Consider the following 18,251-nt stretch of genomic DNA (forward strand, 5'->3'; position numbering starts at 1 on the left):
GCAGATGAGGAAGTTGTAATGCAATTATTCCATTACAAGCTTAAACATTCTTAAGCAAAACCTCAGGAAGAGAGAAGAATCAGGAGTTAAGATTGATATACTAGATCTTGAATTCTAACACCTAGACTTTAAGCTCTTTTAAGCAAGGCTATATTGTCTATTTCTTTTATAGTTCCTGTTGTCTATTCTTTCCTACCCACCCTCCCCCCTTTACCCACTACCATCACAGCATATAGAATGCCTAATTCTCTGCATACAGTAAGCACTCTCTAAGTATTTGAGTCAATGATAATGTCACAATGGGTCTGTTATGACATCACCAGGACTGGAACACTATGGGTAGGATCAGGGTACTCCACAATCTCTGGGAGCAAGAAAAGCCTCTTCTAGCTTCCTTGTGGATGGCTTCAAGGTGTTTGCCTATATTTTGTAAAAAATGAAGAAATAAAAGAAAATCGCTCAACTATCCAAAACGTTTATCAAAATGTCAACTGAGACAAATGATGAAGATGAAGCAGAAAAAGAAACTTTGGATTTCACCAAAATGTACAAAACTGTTCTACAAAGATCAGAGGTTCCTAAGCTTGAGATTCCATTTGCAGTTCAGGATGTCTTCAGTAGGATTGAGCAAGCACAGGTCCAGCGAGCCAGAGAGGTAGGTAGTAAATGACAAGTTTATAGATTGCAGCTTTCTTTTTAAACTTACCATGAGCATATACTTTTCTTTTTTTCAAAGACTCACTTTGTTTTCATGATATTTGACTGAAATAACTCTGATTCTGGATCAGTCAGTATAGTTCAGTCACTCAGTCATGTCCCACTCTCTGCAACCCCATGAACCACAGCACACCAGGCCTCCCTGTCCATCATCAACTCCCGGAATTTACCCAAACTCATTTCCATTGAGTCAGTGATGCCATCCAACCATCTCATCCTCTGTCGTCCCCTTCTCCTCCTGCCCTCAATCTTTCCCAGCATCAGGGTCTTTTTCCAATAAGTCAGTTCTTGGCATCAGGTGGCCAAAGTATTGGAGTTTCAGCTTCAGCATCAGTCCTTCCAATGAACACCCAGGGGTGATTTCCTTTAGGATGGAATGGTTGGATCTCCTTGCTATCCAAAGGACTCTCAAGAGTCTTCTCCAACACCACAGTTCAAAAGCATCAATTCTTCTGCACTCAGCTTTCTTTATAGTCCAACTCTCACATCCATACACGACTGCTGGAAAAACCATAGCCTTGACTAGACAGACCTTTGTTGACAAAGAAATGTCTCTGCTTTTTAATAAGCTGTCTAGGTTGGTCATAACTTTCCTTCCAAGGAGTAAGCGTCTTTTAATTTCATGGCTGCAATCACCATCTGCAGTGATTTTGGAGCCCCCCCAAATAAAGTCAGGCACTGTTTCCACTGTTTCCCCATCTAATTGCTATGAAGTGATGGGACCAGATGCCATGATTTTAGTTTTCTGAATGTTTAGCTTTAAGCCAGCTTTTTCACTCTCCTCTTTCACTTTCACCAAGAGGCTCTTTAGTTCTTCGCTTTCTGCCATAAGGGTGGTGTCATCTGCATATCTGAGGTGACTGATATTTCTCCCGGCAATCTTGATTCCAGCTTGTGCTTCCTCCAGCCCAGCGTTTCTCATTATGTACTCTGCATATAAGTTAAATAAGCAGGGTGACAATATACAGCCTTGACGTACTCCTTTCCCTATTTGGAACCAGTCTATTGTTTCATGTCCAATTCTAACTGTTGCTTCCTGACCTGCATACAGGTTTCTCAAGAGACAGGTCAGGTGGTCTGGTATTCCCATCTCTTTCAGAATTTTCCACAGTTTATTGTGATCCACACAGTCAAAGGGTTTGGCATAATCAATAAACCAGAAATAGATGTTTTCTGGAACTCTGTTGCTTTTTTGATGATCCAGCGGATGTTGGCCATTTAATCTCTGGTTCCTCTGCCTTTTCTAAAACCAGCTTGAACATCTGGAAGTTCTCGGTTCACGTATTGCTGAAGCCTGGCTTGAAGAATTTTGAGCGTTACCTTGCTAACATGTGAGATGAGTGCAATTGTGTGATAGTTTGAGCATTCTTTGGCATTGCCTTTCTTGGGATTGAAATGAAAACTGACGTTTTCCAGTCCTGTGGCCACTGCTGAGTTTTCCAAATTTGCTGGCATATTGAGTGCAGCACTTTCACAGCTTCATCTTTTAGGATTTGAAATAGCTCAGCTGGAATTCCATCACCTCCACTAGCTTTGTTATAATGATACTGCCTAAGGTCCACTTGACTTCACATTCCAGGATGTCTGGCTCTAGGTGAGTAATCACACCATTGTGATTATCTGGGTCATGAAGATCTAACAGAATGTGGTCCACTGGAGAAGGGAATGGCAAACCACTTCAGTATTCTTGCCTTGAGAACCCCATAAACAGTATGAAAAGGCAAATAGGACACTGAAAGATGAACTCCCCTGGTCGGTAGGTGCCTAATATGCTACTGGAGATCAGTGGAGAAATAACTCCAGAAAGAATGAAGGGATGAAGCCAAAGAAAACAACACCCGGTTGTGGATGTGACTGGTGATAGAAGCAAGGTCTGATGCTGTAAAAAGCAATATTTCATAGGAACCTGGAATGTTAGGTCCATGAATCAAGGCAAATTGAAGTGGTCAAACAGGAGATGGCAAGAGTGAATGTCGACATTCTAGGAATCACCAAACTAAGATGGACTGGAGTGGGTGAATTTAACTCAGATGCCCATTATATCTACTACCGTGGGCAGGAATCCCTTAGAAGAAATAGAGTAGCCATCGTAGTCAACAAAAGAGTCTGAAATACAGTACTTGGTTGCAATCTCAAAAATGACAGAATGATCTCTGTTCATTTCCAAGGCAAACCATTCAATATCACGGTAATCCAAGTCTATCCCCCGACCAGTAACGCTGAAGAAGCTGAAGTTGAACGATTCTATGAAGACCTACAAGACCTTTTAGAACTAGCACCCCAAAAAGATGTCCTTTTCATTATAGGGGACTGGAATGCAAAAGTAGGAAGTCAAGAAACACCTGGAGTAACAGGCAAATTTGGCCTTGCAGTACAGAATGAAGGAGGGCAAAGGCTCATAGAGTTTTGCCAAGAGAACGCACTGATCATAGCAAACACCCTCTTCCAACAACACAAGAGAAGACTCTATACATGGACAGCACCAGATAGTCACCATCGAAATCAGATTGATTATATTCTTTGCAGCCAAAGATGGAGAAGCTCTATACAGTCAGCAAAAACGAGACCGGGAGCTAACTGTGGCTCAGATCATGAACTCCTTATTGCCAAATTCAGACTGAAATCGAAGAAAGCAGGGAAAACCACTAGACCATTCAGGTGTGACCTAAATCAAATCCCTTATGATTATACAGTGGAAGTGAGAAATAGATTTAAGGGACTAGATCTGATAGACAGAGTGCCTGATAAACTATGGACAGAGGTTCGTGACACTGTACAGGAGACAGGAATCAAGACCATCGCCAAGAAACAGAAATGCAAAAAAGCAAAATGGCTGTCTGAAGAGGCCTTACAAATAGCTGTGAAAAGAAGTGAAAAGCAAAGGAGAAAATGAAAGATATACCCATTTAAATGCAGAGTTCCAAAGAATTGCAAGGAGAGATAAGAAAGCCTTCCTCAGTGAGCAATGCAAAGAAATAGAGGAAAACAATAGATTAAGAAAGACTAGAGATCTCTTCAAGAAAATTAGAGATACCAAGGGAACGTTTCATGCAAAGATGGGCTCAATAAAGGACAGAAATGGTATGGACCTAACAGAAGCAGAAGATATTAAGAAGAGGTGGCAAGAATACACAGAAGAAGTGTACAAAAAAGATCTTCACGACCCAGATAATCATGATGGTGTGATCACTCACCTAGAGCCAGACTCTGGATAATAAGCTCCAATTCTTTTTTTTTTTTTTAATGATTTATTTAGTCATTATTTTTGGTTGTGCTAGGTCTTCATTTCTGCATGCAGGCTCTCTCTCTAGTTGCAGCGGGAGGGGGCTACTCTTCATTTCAGCGCACAGATTTCTCATTTTGGTGGCCTTTCTTGTTGCAGAGCACAGGCTCTAGGTGCAGGGGCTTCAGGGTTTGCAGCACAAAGTTTCAGTAACAATGGCACAAGGGCACATTAGTTGCAGCTCCCTGCTCTAGAACTTGGGCTCAGTAATTGTGGCTTAGTTGCTCTGCAGCGTGTGGAATCTCCCAGACCAGGGATCAAACCCGTGTCCCTTGCATTGGCAGGTGGATTCTTGTCCACTGTATCACCAGGGAAGTCCCCACCAGCTCCAATTCTATATTAATCACTTTCAATTTCATATCAGAGTTAATCAAGCTTTTTAAGAAATGAATCACATGTGTTACTGAGTTATTGTGATAGAAAAATTAGTCTATAGCTAATATTGATATCTAATTTTAGTCAATAGCTTTCATTTGTTGTCTACTGATCTTTTATCAAATAGTTATTAACAAGAAGAAATGTGATTGACTTCTAGCTCCTTTTCTTTCCCCTGAACACTTCATAGAAGAGGGGTTTATTGGTCAAGATAAATCCAAAGACAGTGCATTTTTTCTTATGTGTTTTTCTAGGAGTTTTATACTCTTAGATTTTATATTTAGGTCTATGATCCATTTTGTCTTAATCTTTGTGTATCATATCAGATATGGATAGAAATTCTTTTTTAAAAACAATTATTCTAGCTCTGTTTGTTGAAAAGACTACTCTCTCCATTAAATTGCGTTTGCACCTTTTTGAAAATCAATTGACCATATATGTGTGAGTTAACAGAGTCTCCAGTCTGTTCTCTTGACTATTTAAGTATCTTTATGCCACTACCACAGTGTCTTGATTACTGAAGTTTCATAATTCTTGAAATCATAGAGTTTTAGTTCCTCAACTTTGTAGTTTTTCAGCTGTGCCCAGCTTCTCTCACATCTGCCTTTTAACTCTTGATCCTCTTCTTGGGCATTTCTCTCAATACTTAAACATTCGTAACCTAAAAATTGTCTTTGTTCACACTACTTTCTCCTTTGCTTTTCCATAGGAAATTTAGAATCAGTCTGTCAAATTCTATTGGGGGAAAAATGTCTACTGGTATTTTGACTGGGAATGTATTGAATTTGTATATCAATTTGGGGAGAATTGAAATCTTAACAATATTGACTCTTCTGACCCCTGATCATAGCATATCTCTCCATTTATTTAGGTCTAATTTTCCTCAGTAGTGAATGTTAAGCCAACCTTACGCTTTTGGAATAAACTATAAATCTTTGCATATAATTTGCTCTTCTGAAAAAAAAATAATAATTTGCTCTTCTTTTTTTCTAGTTTCTTTAAGGACAAGCTGAGGTCACTGATTTGACAACATTTGTTTTATTTTGTTTTGTTTTTAACTATGCTGAGTCTTCGTTGCTGTGCCAGGGCTTTCTCTAGTTGCAACAAGCAAGAGCTACTCTTCATTGCGGTGCACGGGCTTCTCACTGCAGTGGCTTCTGTTATTGCGGAGCACAGGTTTTAGTTACCTCGGCTTGTTAACATTTTTAGTGTTTTGTTCCATATATTTCCCCCTCTGCAAATGAAAATGCTGTGTTTTCATTTTCATTCAGTTTTATATAAGTTATAATTTCATTTTTTTCTTTGACCCATGTGTTATTTAGTTTCCAAATATTTGGAGACTTCTTGCTCTTATTTATTTCAAATTCAATTTCATTGGGGTCAGAGACCTTACTTCATATGATCTGAAATGTGAATTTTTTGAAATTTGTTTTATGGCTCAGAATATGGTCTATATTAGTAAATGTTATGTATGCCATTGAATACAATTTTCATCCTGTTATTGAAATAACAATTACCTCAAATCAGTTGATAGTATTGTTCAAGTCTTCTGTTGTTTTTTTCTCAACTTTATCACTTATTGAAAGAGGGATATAGAAATGTTTGGCTATAACTGTGCAATTTTCTATTTCTTCTGATAGTCTATCAAATTTCCCTCATGTACTTTAAATCTTTATTATTAGATCACTAAACATTTAGAATTGGTCTGTTTTCTCAATGAATTGGCTACTTTACTATCATGGAATGATCCTATTTATCTCTAGTAATATACTTTTTGGGCTTCTCTTGTAGCTCAGTTGGTAAAGAATCTGCCTGCAAGAGACCTGGATTCAATTCCTGGGTTGGGAAGATCCCCTGGAGAAGGAAATGGCAACCCACTCCAGTATTCTTGCCTGGGAAATCCCATGGACAGAGGAGCTTGACAGGCTACAGTCCCTGGGGTCTCAACTGTCAGACATGACTTAGCAACTAAACCACAACATACTTTTCTCTGTAACTTAAACAAACTTTGTTTGTTAGTAATTCAACACAAACTTTGTTTGTTATAGCCACTGTAGCTTTCCTTTGATGAGCATTACCATCCTTTGCCTTTTTACTTTCTTTCTTTTGGTCACACTGTGCAGCATGTTGGATCTTATTTCCCTAACCAGGGATCGAACTCATGTTCCCCTGTAGTAGAAGCATGGAGTCTTCTACCTGGACCTCCAAGAAGTCCTCCTTTCCCTCCTTCTATTCTTTTACTTTAAATATGTTTGGCTTACTATATTTAAAATAGGTTTCTTATATAGACTTTCATGGTGATACAGTGTATAGGAATCCACCTGCCAATGCAGGGGACATGGGTTCAGTCTGTGGTCCCAGTAGATCCAATGTGCCTCAGAGCAACTAAGCCCATGAGCCACAACTACTGAGCCAGTTTGCTATAACTACTGAAGCCTGTGCGCCTAGAACCTGTGCTCTGCAACAAGAGAAGCCGCTGCAATGAAAAGCCCCTGTACCATAACTAGAGAGAAGCCCCCACTTGCCGCAACTAGAGAAAGCCTGAGAGCAATGAAGACCCAGCACAACCAAAAATAAACAAATAAATAATTTAAAAAATAGGTTTCTTACAAGAAGCGTATAACTGAGTTTCTTTTTTATCCAACCTGACAATTTCTGCCTTTTAATTGGATATTTAGACCATTTATATTTAATACAACTATCTATGGTTAAGTTTAAATTTACCATCTTGCTATTTGTTTTGTTTGTCCCATATTTTTTGTTTGTTTCCTTTTATTATTTCTGATTTCTTTTAGAGTGAATATATTTTATGATTCCACTTCATTTCCTTTATTGGTTTACTAGCTATACTTTTACTTTTCGTTGGTTGCTTTGGGGTTCATAGTGTATGCATTTAGGTTATCACCATTTACCTTAAAGTGTATTACACCAATTTTGAGCAGGGTATAAACTTTACAGCAATATTCTACTTTTTTCCCCCTCCAGGCCTATGTGATTTTTATATCATACTTCTACATGTATTATAAACTTAATGTCTATTACTTTCCAATTATTTTTGTTTGAAACAAGTAGTTAACCTATTTTTAAATTTTTATTCTGATAAAATATACATAACAAAACTTGTGATTTTATCTATTTTTAATTATACAATTCATTGGCATTAAATACATTTACAATGTTATGTAACCATAAAATGAACCCTGAATATTCATTGGAAGGACTGATGCTGAAGTTGAAGTGCCAATATACTGGCCACCTGATGTGAAGAGCCAATTCATAGGAAAAGGCCCTGATGCTGGGAAAGATTGAGGGCAAGAGGAGAAAGGGGCAACAGAGGATGAGATGGTTGGGTGGCATCATTAACTCAATGGACATGAGTTTGAGCAAACTCCAGGAGATAGTGAAGGACAGGGAAGCCTGGCATGAAGTTTCATCACCCCAAACAGAAACTCTGACCCATTAAACAATAACTACCAATTCCCCTTTTCCCCCATACCCTAGCAACAGCCATTTTTCTTTCTGTCTCTTTGAATTTGCCTACTCTAGACACCTTATGTAAGTGAAATCATAAAGTATTTGTCCTTTTGTGCCTGATTTATTTCATTTAGCGTGTCTTCAGAGTTCATCTCTGTTGTAGCATTTGTTAGAATTTTTTTCTTTTTAAAGCTAAATAATATTCCACTGTATGTATATATCACATTTTAGGCACATGAGTTGCTTCCACCTCTCTGCTATTGTGAATAATGTTGCTATGAATAAAGAAGTACAAAAATCTGCTTAAGTGCCTGCTGTCAATTCTTTGTATACTCAGGAGTAGAATTGCTGCATCATATGGTAATTTTATTTTTCATTTATTGAGGAACTGTAGTGCCAGCTAACTGATGAAAATTAAACCAAGAAACTCATTCTCTGACTTGCGGAATTGCAGTACAAGTTGAGCTCCCAGTGTCACTAGGTGGCTCATGTTAGAGTGAAAACATTGAAAAGGACTGGGATCCTGAAAACTGGAATGGGGATGTATGCAAAGGCTTTGTTAAAGCTTGGAATGCTGAAAGCTCTAAGTAATGATGAGTTTTCTTTGCCAGAGAAGCTGCCTCTTTACCCAACATCAGTGAGAATGGCTGCTCCACCCTGTCTCAGAGGATTAACCCTGTATTGCCTGAGGAAACTACAATGACCTCTCCTGAGGCAGTTGTACCAAGCAAGATGAGGCTGCTTCCTCAGAAACCACTCCCACAACATCTCTTTGTTTCTAGAACTGTAACTAGATTAAAATCCAGTAGGAAGTGCACTACACTCCAAAAGAACTACTTGAATTTTCTAGTTTTTACAGATGGAAGTCCAGGGAATATGTATGGGAATGGATGTTGAAGGTGTGGGATAGTGACAGAAGAAACATAAAGTTGGAGCTTTCCTGTGGTTTTGGAGAAGGAAATGGCAACCCACTCCAGCATTCTTGTCTAGAGAATCCCATAGAAAACGGAGCCTGGCAGGCCATGGTCCAAGGGGTCTCAGAAAGTTGGGCACAACTGAGTGACTAAGCACGCACACACACACACTGGTGGCTTAGTGATAAAGAATATGCCTGCCAATGTAGGAGACGCCAGTTCGATCCCTGGGCTGAGAAGATTCTACATACTGCAAGTGACTAAGCCTGAGAGCCACAATTATTGAGCCTGTGCTCTAGAGCTGGGGAACTGCAACTACTGAGACCTCAGCCTCAACTATTGAAGCCTGAGTACCCTACAGCCTGTCTCAGCAACAAGAGAAGACACTGCCATGAGAAGCCTGAACAATGCAACTAGGGTGTAGCCCCCACTTGCCACAACTAGAGAAAAGTCCTTACAGCAACGAAGACACAGCACAGCCAATAAATAAATTTTTTAAAATTATATATATATTAAAAAACATAAAGTTGGATCAGGCTAACTGATGTAGACTCACTAAAGCAAGATTTAGTATTTAACGATGCAGCTTGGTGAGTTAGAAAAGGCTCTAACAATTTGGTTGGTTGGTTCGCTGAAACATGGACCAAAAAGTTACTCCCACAGTGAATAAGTTAGAAATGCCAGACTTGTCTTGGTTTAATGTAGAGAAGAATTAGAAGGATTAGAGAGACTGGAATGTTAAGGTGGGTTTAAGATCTATTCATCCACCCTGGGAGAATCCAGAACACATACCTTTCATCATAAGTGTGAGAAATAACTTTATAAGAGGAGCCTTGGCATCCTTGGAGAACTCTGTGATCACTCTTCTCTGTAGGCCAGATCTTATAGTGGAATTTGAAAATCTAAAAACATTGGGAGTAATTGGATCCTGAGGTGGCAAGGGTCAAGTGGGGGCATACAACCACGAAAGGCTGAGTGGGCATGGTTACCATAATGCACAGCAGAGTCCAGTCAGACACCAATCAGAATAGCATGACTTATGAAGAGCTATGGCATTGGCTAGTTGATTGTAGTATTTCTACTAAAAGTAAAATTGGGCTTCCCTGATGACTCAGCTGGTAAAGAATTCACCTGCAATTGGAGAGACCTGGGTTGGATCCCTGGGTTGGGAAGATCCCCTGGAGAAGGGAACGGTTACCCACTCCAATATTCTGGCCTGGAGAATTCCATGGACTCTATAGTCCATGGGGTTGCAAAGAGTTGGATACGACTGATTGACTTTCACTTACTAAACTCTTACTTGATCTGCATAAGTGGAAAATTTCTAGGTCAAGTGAACCAAAGTCTAATCCTAATCATAACAACAGAGAGTTATGGCTCCTCAATCAATTCTCAGACTTAAGCCAGTTTACAGACCCAGAACTCCCTGAATGAAGGAGTGGATGGGTTCCTTTGAGGAAGGACACAGTCAGAAATTCATGCTATTAATCCTTCTCCAAGTCTTCTTCAAAGAGACCTGGCCTTTTACTAGGATGACTGTGTATTGGAGAATAGGAAATAATGAAACCTTTTGGGGACTTCTGGATACTGGCTCTGAACTGATACTAATTCTAGGAGATCAAGAGTATCATTGTGATCTACCAGAGTGTAGGCACTTATGGAAGTCATGTGATCAGTAGAGTTTTAGCTCAGGTCTATGTCAGTGGGCCAGCTGGGTCCCTGAACCCATCCTGTGGCTATTTTGCCAGTTCTGGAATACATAAAAGGAAAAGACATACTCAGCAACTGGCAGAATCCCCACATTGGTTCTCTGACTGTGGGGTGAGGGCTATTACAGTGGGAAAGGCCAGGTGGAAGTCATTAGAACTGCCTTTACCTAGGAAGGTAGAAAACTGAAAACAATACTGCATTTCTAGAGGAATGGCAGAAATAAATGTCATCATCAGGGAGAGATGCAGGAGTGGTAATTCCCACCACATCTTCATTCAACTTGCCTATCTGGCCTGTGCAGAAGACAGATGGACCTTCGAGAATGACAGTGGATCATTGTAAAATTAACCAGCTGGTGACCTCACTTGAACATCTGGAAGTTCACAGTTCATGTATTGCTGAAGCCTGGTTTGGAGAATTTTGAGCATTACTTTACTAGCGTGTGAGATGAGTGCAATTGGGCAGTAGTTTGAACATTCTTTAGCATTTCCTTTCTTTGGGATTGGAATGAAAACTGACCTTTTCCAGTCCTGTGGCCACTGCTAAGTTTTCCAAATTTGTTGACATATTGAGTGCAGCACTTTCATAGATCATCTTTTAGGATTTGAGATAGCTCAACTGGAATTCCATCACCTTCACTAGCTTTGTTTGTAGTGATGCTTCCTAAGGCCCACTGTTCAAGCTGGTTTTAGAAAAGGCAGAGGAACCAGAGATCAAATTGCCAACATCTGCTGGATCATCGAAAAAGCAAGAGAGTTCCAGAAAAACAACTATTTCTGCTTTATTGACTATGCCAAAGCCTTTGACTGTGTGGACCACCATAAACTGTAGAAAATTCTGAAAGAGATGGGAATACCAGACCACCTGACTTGCCTCTTGAGAAAACTGTATGCAGGTCAGGAAGCAACAGTTAGAACTGGACATGAAATAACAGACTGGTTCCAAATAGGAAAAGGAGTACGTCAAGGCTGTATATTGTCACCCTGCTTATTTAACTTATATGCAGAGTATATCATGAGAAACGCTGGGCTGAAGGAAGCACAAGCTGGAATCAAGATTGTCAGGAGAAATATCAATAACCTCAGATATGCAGATGACACCACCCTCATGGCAGAAAGCGAAGAAGAACTAAAGAGCCTCTTGGTGAAAGTGAAAGAGGAGAGTGAAAAAGTTGGCTTAAAGCTCAACATTCAGAAAACTAAGATCATGGCATCTGGTCCCATCACTTCATGGCAATTAGATGGGGAAACAGTGGAATCAGTGGCTGACTTTATCTTGGGGGGCTCCAAAATCACTGCAGATGGTGATTGCAGCCATGAAATTAAAAGACACTTACTCCTTGGAAGGAAAGTTATGACCAACCCAGACAGCATATTAAAAAGCAGAGACATTACTTTGTCAACAAAGGTCCGTCTAGTCAAGCCTATGGTTTTTCCAGTGGTCATGTATGGATGTGAGAGTTGGACTATAAAGAAAGCTGAGCACAGAAGAATTGATGCCTTCGAACTGTGGTGTTGGAGAAGAGTCTTGAGAGTCCCTTGGACTGCAAGGAGATCCAACCAGTCCATCCTAAAGGAGATCAGTCCTGGGTGTTCATTGGAAGGACTGATGCTGAAGCTGAAACTCCAATACTTTGGCCACCTGAGTGAAGAGCTGACTCATTGGAAAAGACCCTGATGCTGGGAAAGATTGAGGGCAGGAGGAGAAGGGGACGACAGAGGATGAGATGGTTGGATGGTATCACCAACTCATGGTGATGGGTTTGGGTGGACTCCAGGAGTTGGTGATGGACAGGGAGGTGTGGTATGCTGCGGTTCATGGGGTCGCAAAGAGTCAGACACGGCTGAGTGACTGAAGTAAACTGAACTGACCTCAATTGCAGCTGATGTACCAGATGTGGTTTCATTGCTTAAGCAAATTATCATACCTTCTGGTAGCTGGTATGCAGCTACTGATCCGGCATGTGGCTTTTCTCCATACCTATCAATATGAACCACCAGAATCAGTTTTCTTTCAGTTGGCAAGGTGAGCAGTACACTTTTTGTGGTCTACCTCAGGGACATATCAACTCTTCATGCTTAGTTGCTCAGTCATGTCTGACTCTTTGTGACCCTTTGGAATATAGCCCTCCAGGCTCCTCTGTCCATGGTATTTTTCAGGCAAGATTACTGGAGTGGGTTGTTTCCTTCTCCATCAACTCTCCATTTTGGTAGAATTCACCAGTGAAGCCATCTGGTCTAGGGCTTTTCTTTGTTGTGAGGTTTTTTATTACTGTTTTGTTCTCTGTCCTAATTATGGGTCTATTCAGATTTTATGTTTCTTTGTTATTCAGTTTTCATATGTTTTGTGTTTTCAGGAATTTTTCCATTTTATCTAGGTTACCAATTTGGTTGTTCATTTTTTTTTAGAAAAAAATTTTACTTGAAGTATAGTTGATGTATAATATTTTATAAGTTGTGGGTGTACAGTATAGTGATTCACAGTTATTTTTCACCAACCCACCCATCACCCATTCACTCATCCATCCATCTACCCACCGGCCCATTCATTCATCCACCCACCTATCCACCCAGCTATTCTGTGATTCACAATTTTTAAAGGGACTCCATTTATAGTTATTATAAAATATTGACTATATTCCCTATGTTATACAATATATCCTTGTAACTTATTTTATACCTAATAGTTTGTAGCTTTTAATCCCCTACCCCTATATTGCTCCTGGCCACTTCCCTGTCCCCACAGGTAACCACTACTTTGTTCTTTATAACTGGGAATCTGCTTCTATTTTGTTATATTCACTAGTTTGTTGTATTTTTTAGATTCCACATAGAAGTAACATCATACAGTATTTGTCTTTCTCTGTATGACTTATTTCCCTTTGAAAAGATCCAAGTCCATTCATGTCACTTCAAGTGGCAAGTTTTCATTCTTTTTTACGACTGAGTAGTATTCTGTGGTATATGTGTGTGTACGTCTTCATTTTTTAAATTATTTATTTATTTTTGGTAGTGCTGGGCCTTTGCTGATGTGCATGGGCTTTCTCTAGTTGTAAGAAGCACGGGCAGACTACTCTTCCTTGCAGTGTACAGGCTTCTCATTGTGGTGGCTTCTCTTGCAGAGCACAGGCTGAAGGTGCACAGGCTTCAGTAGTGGTAGCTGTGCTGGCTTAAGTTGCCCAGGGCATGTGGAATCTTCTCAGACCAGGGATCGAACCCTTGTCCTCTGCATTGGCAGGTGGATTCTTATCCACTGTACCACCAGGGAAGTCCTGTACATCTTCTTTGTCCATTCATCTGGAATGGACCCTTGCTGCTGTTGCTACTGCTAAGTCGCTTCAGTTGAGTCTGACTCTGTGCGACCCCATAGACGGCAGCCCACCAGGCTCCCCCGTCCCTGGGATTCTCCAGGCAAGAACACCAGAGTGGATTGCCATTTCCTTCTCCAGTGCATGAAAGTGAAAAGTGAAAATGAAGTTGCTCAGTCATGTCCAACTCTTAGCGACCCCATGGACTGCCAACTACCAGGCTCCTCTGTCCATGGAATTTTGCAGGCAAGAGTACTGGAGTGGGGTGCCATTGCCTTCTCCAACTGTATCAATATCTTGGCTATTGTCAGTAATGCTGCTATGATCCTTGGGGTGCAGACATCTTTTCAAATTTGTGTTTTTGTTAATCCTGTTTATTTCTGTAGAATCAGCAACAAAGTTCTCACATTGATTTCTGAATTTAGTAATTTGAGTAATCTCTTTTTTTCTTTGTCAGTCTAATTAAAAGTTTGTCAATTATGTTGATTCGGGCGGAAGGGTTATCTTTTTGTTTCATTGATTTTCTATATTCTTTATTTATGTCTGCTCTAATTTTTCTGATCCCTCCTTCTGCTAACTGGGTTTAGTTTTTCTTTTTCTAGTTCCTTCAAGGCATAAAGTTAGGTTGTTGACTTGAGACCTTTTTCTCATGTTTATCTCTATAAATTTCCCTCTTAGCACTGCTTTTGTTACATCCCATAAGTTTTTGTATGTTGTGATTTCATTTTCATCTCTAAGTATTTTCTAATTTCCTTTGTAATTCTTCTTTGACTCCCTTGTTGTTTAAGAATGTGCTTCCCCATATTTGTGAATTTTCCAGTTTTCCTTTTGTGGTTGATTTATAACAATCTCATTGTGGTTGGAAAGATACCTTGTATAATATATACTTAAATATATTGAGTACTTCCCTGGTGGCACAGCAGATAAGAATCTACCTGCCAAGGCAGGGAACATGGTTTCAATCCCTGGTCCGGGAAGATTCCACATGCTGTGGAGCAACTAAGCCAATGTGCCACAACTACTTAGGCTGTATGCCACAACTGCTGAAGCCCACACACCCTACAGCCTGTGCTCCAAGACAAGAGAAGCCACCACAATGAGAAGCCCACACACCACAACGAAGAATAGCCCTGGCTCTCCGCAACTAGAGAAAGCCTGTGCAAAGCAATGAAGACCCAGCAGAGCCAAAAATAAATAAATAAATATATTGAGGTTTTGTGGCCTAGCCTAGAAATGGTCGATCATGGAGAAGGTACCACCTGCCATTGAGAAAATCATATATTGTTATTTTTCTTTTTTTTTTTGTACTCTTGTTTGACGGAGTATTCTATATACATCTAGATGATTTATTGGTTGTTCAAGTCCTCTATTTCCTAACTTATTTTCTATCTAGTTGTTCTATCCATTATCAAAAGTGAAATCTTGCCTTATTTTTGTAGAACTATGTTTCTCCCTTCAAGTCTGTTAATTTTTGCTTCTTATATTTTGAGGATCTGTTATGAGGTGCATACATGTTTATAATTGTTATATCTTCTTGCTCTATTGAAACTTTCATTATAGTCTCTTGTAATTTTTTTAAACTCTTTTACTTTGTATTGGGGTATAGCCAGTTAACAATGTTGTGATAGTTTCAGCTAAACACCAAAGGGACTCAGCCATACATATGCATGTATCCATTCTCCCCCATCTTGTAATCTTTTTTTAAAATTTAAAGTCTATTTTGTCTGATATTAATATAACTACCCACATTTTGGTTATTCAGTTCAGTCGTTCAGTCATGTCTGACTCTTTGTAACCCCATGAACCGCAGCATGCCAGGCCTCCCTGTCCATCACCAACTCCCGGAGTCCACCCAAACCCATGTCCATTGTGTCGGTGATGCCATCTAACCAACTCATCCTCTGTCGTCCCCTTCTCTTCTTGCCCTCAATCTTTCCTGGCATCAGTGTCTTTTTTGGTTATTACTTACATGGATATCTTTTTCTATCCTTTCATGTTCAATCTCTTTGGGTCTTTAGATCTATAGTGAGTATCTTACAGAAGGCATGGATCATTGGCTTTTTAAAATTTACTCTGTTAATCCCTAACTTTTGACAAGATGGTTTAATCCACTTACATTTAAAGTAATTACTGATAAGGAGGGTTTAGCTTTTGCTATTTGTTTTCTATTTGTATTAAAACTTTTCCCCCTTCATTCCTTTCATTGTTGTCATCTTTTGTGTTTTATAAATTTTTTTTTTTAGTGAAATGTTTTAATTACCTTCTCATTTCCTTTTGAGTATATACTATACTTATTTTCTTTGTGTTTATCATGGGAATTACACATAACATTATAGAGTTATACACTCTTAAATTGAATTTATACCAGTTAAACTTTAATAGCATACAACTCTGCCCCTATACTGCTCTGTCCCTACTGCTTTCAGTTTCTGATGTTACAAATCATGTCTTCCTACATCCTGTGTCCCAAAGAGTAACTGTTTTTTTTTTAATGCATTTATATTTTAAATCATGTAGATAATAATAAGGGTTCCCCTGGGGGTTCAGACGGTAAAGAATCTGCTGCAATGTGGGAGACTTGGGTTCAGTCCCTGGGTTGGGAAGATCCCTTGGAGAAGAGATTGGCTACCCACTCCAGTATTCTTGCCTGGAGAATTCCTTGGACAGAGGAGCCTGGCAGGCTACAGTCTATGGGGCCATAAAGAGTTGGACATGACTAAGCAACTTTCATTTTACTTCACTTCATTTCAGATAATAATAAATAATAAGCCAAAATTACATCAATACTAGCTTTTATAATTTCCCATGTATTTGTTTTTAGCAAAGATTTTTTATTTCTTCGTGCAGTTTTGATTACTTTCACTTCAACCTGAAGGACTCCCTTTAGCATACCTCATAAAACAGTTCTAGTGGTAATGTACTTCTTCAGCTATTATCTGATAATGTCTTAATTTCTTCCCCATGGTTTCTGTAATTTTTTTCCTTTTGACTGGGACATGTTTTCCTATTTATTTGCATGCTTTATGATATTTTTTATTGAAAATTGGACATCTGAATCTTACAATGTGATCAGTCTAGAAATAAGATTCTTTTTCTCTCCTAGGGTTGTTGCTTGTTTTTAGAGTTGTATGATATTTAGTATGTGCCAGGTATAATTTTTAGGTCCTTTCAGGTCTTTCCCGAACCTGAATCTTTTTATGGGCATGCTTGGTGACCTTCTGATGCTGAAGCTGAAACTCCAATACTTTGGCCACCTGATGCAAAGAACTGACTCATTGGAAAGACCCTGATGCCGGGAAAGATTGAAGGCAGGAGGAGAAGGGGATGACAGAGGATGAGATGGTTGGATGCTATAATCAACTCAATGGACACAAGTTTGAGCAAGCTCCAGGAGATGGTGAAGGACAGGGAAGCCTGATGTGCTGCAGTCCATGGGGTTGCAAAGGGTCGGACACAACTGAGTGACTGAACTGAACCTGGTAACCTTCTAAGTTCCCTTGAAAATACAATTGCATTCAATTTCCTAACCTTTAAATGTCTGGCTTCCAAAAGGAAAAAAAGGAAAAGTGAGGGAAAACTCCTGAAATTGCCTCTAAATCCCCTGAAAGCTGCTTCCACTCAGTGGAAGTTACAACAGTGGTAGCTGGCCTTCGTGTCTACACCTCTGTGATTTGAAATAACAATTCACAATCATAACAGATCTCTCATATTTGGAGTATAAGGTTCTTATTGCCCTCCCTGGCTCTTCTAAGCTGCTCTAGGAACATTTCTGTCACAGATGTGGAGGGTAAAAAATGAGTAGCTGCTATCATGCCTTACAAATACCTGAGAAAAGAAGAGAAGCTAAAGAAGGAGAAAAGGAAAGATATCCATTTGAATGCAGAGTTCCAAAGAACACCAATTAGAGATAAGAAAGCTTTCCTCAGCGATTAATGCAAAGAAATAGAGGAAAACAATAGAATGGGAAAGACTAGAGATCTCATCAAGAAAATTAGAGATACCAAGGGAACATTTCATGCAAAGATGGGCTCAATAAAGGACAGAAATGGTATGGACCTGACAGAAGCAGAAGATATTAAGAAGAGGTGGCAAGAATACACAGAAGAACTATACAAAAAAGATCTTCATGACCCAAATAAACACAATGGTATGATCACCCACCTAGAGCCAGACATCCTGGAATGTGAAATCAAGTGGGCCTTAGGAAGCATCACTACGAACAAAGCTAGCAGAGGTGATGGAATTCCAGTTGAGCTATTTCAAATCCTAAAAGATGATGCTGTGAAAGTGCTGTACTCAATATGCCAGCAAATCTGGAAAACTCAGCAGTGGCCACAGGACTGGAAAAGGTCTGTCTTCATTCCAATCCCAAAGAAAGGCAATGCCAAAGAATGTTCAAACTACCACACAATTGCACTCATCTCACATGTTAGCAAGGTAATGCTCAAAATTCTCCAAGCCAGGCTTTAAC

At 39.6% G+C, this 18,251-nt stretch overlaps 2 protein-coding genes across 2 annotated transcripts in view; one reads left to right on the forward strand and one right to left on the reverse strand.

Annotated features, from left to right (window-relative positions):
- LOC122682197 (tubulin alpha-1C chain-like) overlaps nt 1-18,251 on the reverse strand; it is a 1,110,822-nt gene that overhangs the window by 91,378 nt on the left and 1,001,193 nt on the right. The gene's annotated exons all lie outside the window — the stretch shown is intronic.
- The window catches only part of FAM186A (family with sequence similarity 186 member A), a 75,474-nt gene continuing 57,707 nt past the window's right edge, over nt 485-18,251 (forward strand). Inside the window, exon 1 of the mRNA XM_043890912.1 lies at nt 485-655. Within this exon, the coding sequence (XP_043746847.1) occupies nt 485-655 (171 nt within the window). The remainder of the gene's footprint in view (nt 656-18,251) is intronic.

The sequence above is a fragment of the Cervus elaphus genome, chromosome 3, assembly GCF_910594005.1.
Source record: "Cervus elaphus chromosome 3, mCerEla1.1, whole genome shotgun sequence".
Lineage (NCBI taxonomy): Eukaryota > Metazoa > Chordata > Mammalia > Artiodactyla > Cervidae > Cervus > Cervus elaphus.